At 50.2% G+C, this 7,733-nt stretch overlaps 1 protein-coding gene across 1 annotated transcript in view; it reads left to right on the top strand.

The window, feature by feature from the left end:
* Positions 1-4,731: 4,731 nt before the first annotated feature.
* The window catches only part of ACER2 (alkaline ceramidase 2), a 40,073-nt gene continuing 37,071 nt past the window's right edge, over positions 4,732-7,733 (top strand). The window contains exon 1 of the mRNA XM_006881278.1: positions 4,732-4,839. Coding sequence (XP_006881340.1) covers positions 4,732-4,839 — 108 coding nt within the window. The remainder of the gene's footprint in view (positions 4,840-7,733) is intronic.

Here is a 7,733-nt window from a genome sequence, read left to right as displayed (position 1 = left end):
TAAAAAAAAAAAAAAAAAAAAAAAAAAAAGGACTTCAGCCTTCAATATAGATTGAAGCTCAATATCAAGAAAATAAAGATTCTTACCACTGGGCCAATTGAAAGCACCATGATAGATGGTAAAGAGATTGAGATTGTTCATAGCTTTAGTTTGTTTGCCTCCACAGTCAACACTCTTGGCACCAGCAGCCAGGAAATTAAAAGACATATTGCTATGGGAAAGTCTGCTGTTAGAGAAGAACTCTCCAAAGTACTGAAGAGCAATGATGTCACTCTGAAGACTAAGGTGCGCCTTATACAGGCCATGGTCTTTGCAATCATTTGCTGTGTGTCGGAGAGCTGGAAAATGACTAGGGATGATAGAAGGAGAATTGATGCCTTTGAACTGTGGTGCTGGAGAAGAGTATTGAATATGTTATGGACTGCTAAGAAACAAACAGGTTTGTCCTAGAGAGTGTGAGACCAGGCTGCTCCTTGGAGGCAAGAATTCTGAAGCTCCATTCTGATATACTTTGGACATGTTGCAAGTCCTTAGAGAGGGGAGGGTAAAGGGACAGGGCAGGATAGGAAGACCCTCTGGGAGGTGGATTGATTCAGTGACTGGGGTAATTGGGATGGGTGTGTCTGAGACAGTGTGATTGGCACAGGATAGAGCAGAGTTTAGGGATTTTGTACATAGGGTCACTATGAGTCGCAGGCAACTCGATGGCACATAACAACAACAACAATATACATTATTAAACGAGGGGTGCTCTGCTGGCCTAGTCCATAAGCAGTTATGCTGCTCACCCAAAGACTGCACCTCTGGTGGTTCAAATCCAGGAGCTCCATGGGAGAAAGGCACACAACCTCCTTCCCTGCAATTAACAGCCTCTGGAAACTTGCTGGAGGGTCAACTTTGAAATGGTTCCAATTCAATGACACATAACAATAACAGGTAACCATGGAGAAAACCCATCATGCTTGGTGAAATAGAAGCCCAATGTAAAGAGGAAGACCCCTCCAAGATGGGCTGAGGCAGTGGCTGCTGCAGTGGGTTAAATGGGGAAAGCTAAGATCTTAAGGAGGGGACACAGCAGATCTCACTTCGTTCTGTGTTAGGTAGAGTCACAACTAACTCCATGGTACCTAAAGCACCAGCAGCTTAGCTGAAGGTTCATGGGTTCAACTCACCCAGCCAAACCATGTCAGCCTGCTTCCACAAACATACACAAAACCTGTCATTACCCAGTCAGCTCCGACTCAGTGACTTTATAGGACAGAGAAGAATTGCCGCAAGGTTTTCCAAAGCTGTAATCTTTCTGGAAACAGACTTTCACATCTTTCTCCTCCCAGAGTCCCTGGTGGGTTCAGATCATTCCCTTTGACCAAGTATCTAATCACTGCTTAGTCGACTCGACGGCACCTAACAACAATAACTATGACGACAGAGAGCTATGTTAGCCTAGTGGAAAGAAAGTTATGCTACCAAGCCAAAGGTGGGTGATTTTAATCTGCGGCCCTCGGCCGGGTTAAAATTGTTTTCCTGTCAAACATTCTTCTAGGTGGTATAGCACTGGTCTGTGCATTGCTGTACAGAGGTAACTCGTGGTTGCTGTGATGCTGAACACTGGCACTGATGTGCCAAACGTGGTAATGGGTACGCATGGCGGACAGTGTTGGCTGGAGCTTCCTGACTAAAACAAGCCTGGAAGCAGGAGCTGCATCCACTTCCGAAATGGCTTGCCTCTGGAAACTCTATGTACGAACAGTGTTCATAGGGTCACTATGAGTCGTCTACAACTCAACAGCATCTAACAACAACAACAGTCTTTACTTAAAAGTAAAAGTGTCTGCAAAATGTACAGCCAAGAAGAGCCCACAGGGCAGTTCTCGTCTAACACACAGGCCACACTGACTTGATAACAACTTTGGGTTAGTTGTGTTTTTTTTTAAATGTTATGATGTCAGTCTGGAGACTAAGGTGCTCCTAATACAGGCCATGGTCTTTCTCATTACTTGTTATGCATCAGAGAGCTGGACAATGATCTGGGATGATAGAAGGAGAGTTGATGCCTTTGAACTTTGGTGCTGCAGATGAGTAATGAATATACCAAGGACTGCTAGGAGAACAAACAAGTTTGTCCTGTAGAGGGTGAAGCCAGGCTACTCCATGGAAGCAAGGATTTTGAGGCTTCGTCTGGCATATTTTGGGCATGTTGCAAGGTGGGCCCAGTCCTTGGAGAGGGACATCATGCTTGGGAGGGTGGAGGGACAGCGCAGGAGAGGAAGACCCTTGAGGAGATGGATTGATTCTGTCACTGGGGTAATGGGGATCGGCGTGTCAGAGACAATGAGATCAGCACAGGATAGAGCAGGGTTTAGGGCTGTTGTACATAGGGTTGCTATGAGTCGCAAGCGACTCAACGGCACATAACAACATTACTAAGATTACTATCACTGAAAAAAATGTTCATAATTTTCACAGTGGGTGAAACATCAGAAAAATAAAATTAACACAGTGGCAAGAAGACCAAAGTTGGCTACTCTGGGAGAACGTAACCTGTGCCTTCTATGTTATTCACCCTGGCTTGTGGCTCCCGTGTGGTATAGTTGTAATTAGACAAAATGAAGGTGGCTGGATTCTGATTCATTGACATTAAGAATTCCTATTGAGGAAGAACCCCTGCCCCTGCCCCATCCTCCTTCAGAAGATTTAGAGAAAAAGATGAATTACATGCACTGAAGCCCATATTTAATGGGTATAAAACCTCACATGACTTCACAATGGGAAAGTTCGGAAATTGTGGTGCGCCCTGATTGATGGGGTTTTAGAATTGTTTCTGTCCAGGTGGCAGCTGGCAAGCTTTCTCACTGCCTGCACTTGCACAGACTTGGTCCTGGGGCAGTGACTCAGCAACAATCATCTCTCCATGTTTCTATCAACAAACCAGATAGATAGTTACCATGTGGAAAAGGAATATATATGGTTTACAGAAGTCTTCCATTAACACTTTAAGATAAAGTCAAGAAAATGCCTGCATCATAAGCAGTAGACTAGGTGAATCAGGTAAACAGAATGCTGTTAAGTACTGCTGGCTTGACTATGATGCATAGCGACCCTGTGAATAGCAGATCGAGACCTTGCCCTATTCTGCACCATCCGGTATCCTCCAGGTTCAAGCTCATTGTTGCAGTCACTGTGTCAGTTCATCTGGTTGAGGCTCTTTCTCTCTTTGGCTGACCTTTCCAAGCAAGTCCAAGGACTAGCCTCTCCTAACAAAGTATGTGAAATGGAGGCTTTGTCATCTTTGCCTCCAAGGAGCACTCTGGCTGCACTTTAGTTCGCTGTGTTGGAATTCCATGGAGTAATAAGTACTCTTCTCCAACATCCCAGTTCAAAAGCCTCACTGCCCTCTTCTCAGATGCATAGGAAGTGATGGAAAAGACCATGGCCTGAATCAGAGGCACCTTAGTCCTCTCACTGACACTAGGAAGAGTGTGAAACAGATCAGAGAGAGGCCCCTAGTGAGTTCTGCATGTTCTCATTCCCTTGCACCTTGGATGTCCGGGGAAATGACGGCTGCCACACTGTGTCCTCAGCAACCCGAGATAGCTTAAGTTGATCCCATGTCTAAGTCTCCACATTGAAGACACATTCCTATATCCAGGGGAGGTTGTTGTTGTGTACCGTCAAGTCAGGACGGACTCACATCTGACCCTCCAGGGGGTTTTCAGAGACAGTTTAATCGCTCAGGAGGAGACTGCTCATCTTTTTCTCAAGCTCATCCAGGGAAGATCATCTGGATTAACGCAAAATTCCAAAAGTGCTTCAAAGGGTGGGTAGGGGCGCTGGAGGCTGCGCGGGCCTGTCTTCCTGCTCCAGCCGCGAGGGGCATCCCCAAGCCGGTCCCGGCTTCTAAGGACCTAGGATTTTCCTGGACTGTAAGGTGGGCGCCCACGCGTGGCGCAGACAAATCAATGCAAACTCCCCCCAACTGCTAAGGGCTCGGATCCTTCCTGGGTTTATCCTTATTTAATTATAGCCGGAGGAGGAGCTGGGCGCTGTGAAGGTCGACTGTAGGCCTTTGCAGGGTTGGGGAGCCGCGGGAGTGACAGGCCCGCAGACCCCGGGTGGGCACGGACAGCGCGTGGCGGTGAATGGTGCGCGGCCGTGAGGCGGTCCTGAGGCGGGGCCAGTGCTCGGCGGGGGCCGGGCCGGGTCTGGGGTGGACCGGGGGCGTGGCCTAGCGGTCTGAGGGCGTGGCCCACGCGCGACAGAGCCCTGGACTGGGGGAGTGGCGGAAGGTCCAGGGGAGTGGCCTGGGCCGTGAGCCGCGATTTGGGGGCGTGGTCATGTAGCCCTGGGGCGTGGCCTGTGTGGGGCGGGGCTAGGACCGGGGGTGTGGTCGTGCAGCCCGGAGGCGTGGCCTGGCCCGGGATTGAGGGGCGAGGCCGGCGTGGGGCCATGAGACAGGCCTGGGGGCGTGGCCTGGAGCTCGGGGGTGTGGCCGGTGCGCACCGTGAGTCGGTACCCGGGGGCGTGGCCTAGGCCCCGGGGGCGTGGCCGGTGCGCGGCCCAGAGCCGGGCCCGGAGGCAGGTCCGGGGCGGCGGGCGGAGCGGAGCGGGAGGCCGGCTGGAGGCGCACATCCGGCCCCGCGCAGCATAAAGCCATTCGTGCGCCGTGCGCTCCCCGCGGTGACTCCGGCTCCTTCTCAGCGGCAGAGCCTGGCCCGATGCGCGAGGGCGGCCATGGGCGCGCCGCACTGGTGGGACCAGCTGCGGGCGGGCAGCTCGGAGGTGGACTGGTGCGAGGACAACTACACCATCGTGCCCGCCATCGCCGAGTTCTACAACACGGTGCGCGGCCGGGCGCGGGGTGCTGGCGGGAGGGCTGGCCCCGCGCGCCCCTCCTGGAAGGCGACCCTTGGGCGCTGCGTGTCTGGGCATCTCCAGGGCCCAGCTGACCCACGCCCCCTCCCCGCCTGCTCCTCCCGGCTTCCATCTGTCCTCTTCTCCGGCCCCTGTCCCCGACATCTGGGTTCATCTTCCTCCTGCTGTCATTTCCTCCGTCTGGCCCTATTGTCTGCTTTGGTCCTCAGCCTTGCTCAGTCGGGAATCCCGGCCTGCCATTCGGCCAGTTCGGGTGAGCCGGGGCCGGGGACCTGCCCAGACAGCTCCCTTTCTCTCCTCGGATCTGTGCGGTATGACGCACTGGGGTCGCATTGTGCTCTTGTGCTCTGGCACCTGCTCACGGGGTCCTGGGGACGAGAAGACCCCCTCGGACAGATCTCGGCTCCGCGCCCTCTCCCACCAGGCTGACTTGTCTCTGTCCCAGAATACATCAAGGATGTTGTGTGCAGAGTCAAGCCCAGTGGGATTCATGGCGACCCCTACAGATGGGGGTTATTGTCCTGATGCCTCTAGTTCTGATTTTCTTGCCTTTAGTCCCAGCCCTACGTCTAGCTCCCACAGACCGGGATTCCCTAAAGTTCTCAAGTCCGGGGGTTGGAAAGGGAAGTTTCAGAGTGATCGATCATGTGAGCGCCGTCTGGACTTGTTAGGGTGCGTGGTATGGATAACAGAACCGTCCCCAGGTACAGTCCTGACTGTTTTTAGGTTTTGTGGAAACGAAAGGGTGTAGGGAAGAGAGGAAATGCCTTCTCTACCCTCCTTCCCCCTCCAGCCCGCGGGTCAGCGTTCTGGTGTGAATATAAGACTTTGCGTGGTCATTTCTACTGTTTATCTTTTCACGGCTGTCTGAGAGTCACTGTGAATTGAAGATTGTTATTTAGGATTTCCCACTTGTATTTATTGGAGAGTACATACACAGCATGAGTCAGGCAGTTCTTGCCTGTGGGAATCTCTGGTCTCGTCCTTCATAGAAAACTCTGCTTGATAGGGGCGCTGATAAACCCCAAGTCTAGACAGCTTGACTCTCCTCTCCCTCAGTGGTGAAGTTCATACTGTCTGCCATATTTTTAGGGAGGATACTATCCTTTCTTCCAAGAAACCGCTAGTAGATTTGAACTGCCAGCCTTTCAATCAGAAGACGGTATGCACAACGCTGCCACAACCAAGTTGTTTCCTCACAAAGCCTTGGCCCTCTGCCAGGTGTACCTTGTTGAACATGCAATTAGTGGAGGTTCCCAGGCCTCACCTATTATACCGTCTCGTAAGGAGGATGCTTTTCTTTTTTTTTTTTTAATTTCTTTATTTTTCATTTCAATGAACATCTACAGAGATTTTGGAATTCCATTCATTCATTGTTGCACCCCTCTCCCCGCCCCGCCTCCCCCACTTTGCTCCAAGGAGGATACTTTTCTTGTAGACAGATGCCCACAGTGGATGGGCCTGGAGCACGGCTGGGCATTTTTGAACAAGAGGAAACACCTACCATAACTCAGTTCCTCATTTGTAATACTGCGGTTTTTGAAATGCTAGGTAATGAAATACTGAAGATTTTATGAGAGTCAGTCCCTAGGTGATGCACACAGGTTAGATCTGACACATAGGGTTGTTAGGAGTTGGACTTCCCTTGATAGCAAAAGATTTTATATTCTGGCTTTACTGTAAAGGCTAGTGAACCAAGCCTATGTAGTGGCACCAAGGAAGAAAGGCCTGGTGATCCACTACCATAAAAAAAATTGTCAAGGAAACCTTATGAAGCAATTATCCTTTAAAACAAGGGTGGTTGCCCCTTAGTTGGAGTCAACTTGATGGCAGTGCGTTTGGTTTTTAGCTCATCAGAGGCAGGGAAGAGGTGACAGCTTGCTGACAGGTGCTCACACTCCTTGCAAGCTGATTAGCTGTGGAGTGTGAGGTCTGCAGCCAGAATTCAGGCCTGATTACTGGGGCCAGAATGTTAGTGTGTGTCTTCTCTGAGACTGCCTTATAAAGACCCAATGTGCTGGATCAGAGGGAGAGTTTATTTCGCCTTTTCTTGTACTCTAATCCCACTCGAGCTGTTGTTATGTTGTAGGTGCCAAAATCCTTTTTAGAAACGAGCTGTGGATGTTCAGCTGCAAAGGCCATGGCTGATTAGCCAGACCAGTCAGTTTGACAGGCCTTGTCTGTAATATGTGCAAGTCACTGACTTGACGTGGGCAAAGCAGAGTGGAGCACAAGGTCTCAGAGAAATAGGAGATCACTTAACTTTGTTGACTGTAGAACCAGAGAGCTTAGCAAAAACCATTTCCACTCCCCCTATTCCCAAGGCCCTAATTACCTTCTGATGTTTATCACAGGACATACCACACTTATCTTACAGAGGTGAGGAGGTGAGCACTTCACTACTTGGTGATAAACAGTTCTTTAAATCATCAGAGAAAGGCAGCTCATTTGTTTATCTATTTTTTTAAGAAACCAATAGTCATTATCAGTTTTAAGGGGAAAGTTAAAGGATCTCAAGATGTCCAATCTGGAGAAGATGGGAGAGAGCAGTGAAACTTTGTTAATGGGTCTTGGGGCTATCAGTCACTGCCACAACTTCAGTTTCTACTGCCTGCTGTTTTCGGCTTGGTTCTGACCAGTGGCTACAGGACAGGGGAGCACTCCTGCATGGGGTTCCCAACGTTGTACTGTTTACAAATGCAAACTGCCTCGTCATTCTTCTATGGACTTACTGGTGACATTTTGGATAGTAGCCGAACACTTAACCACTGCACCACTGGGGCTTTGTAAACTACTGCTAAACACACACACACACACACACACACACACACACACACACACACACACAACAAAAGGAATTC

Source organism: Elephantulus edwardii, unplaced genomic scaffold (assembly GCF_000299155.1).
Source record: "Elephantulus edwardii isolate Elephantulus edwardi_28Jun2011 unplaced genomic scaffold, EleEdw1.0 scaffold00014, whole genome shotgun sequence".
NCBI lineage: Eukaryota > Metazoa > Chordata > Mammalia > Macroscelidea > Macroscelididae > Elephantulus > Elephantulus edwardii.
This window is presented reverse-complemented; position numbering and strand designations above follow the sequence as displayed.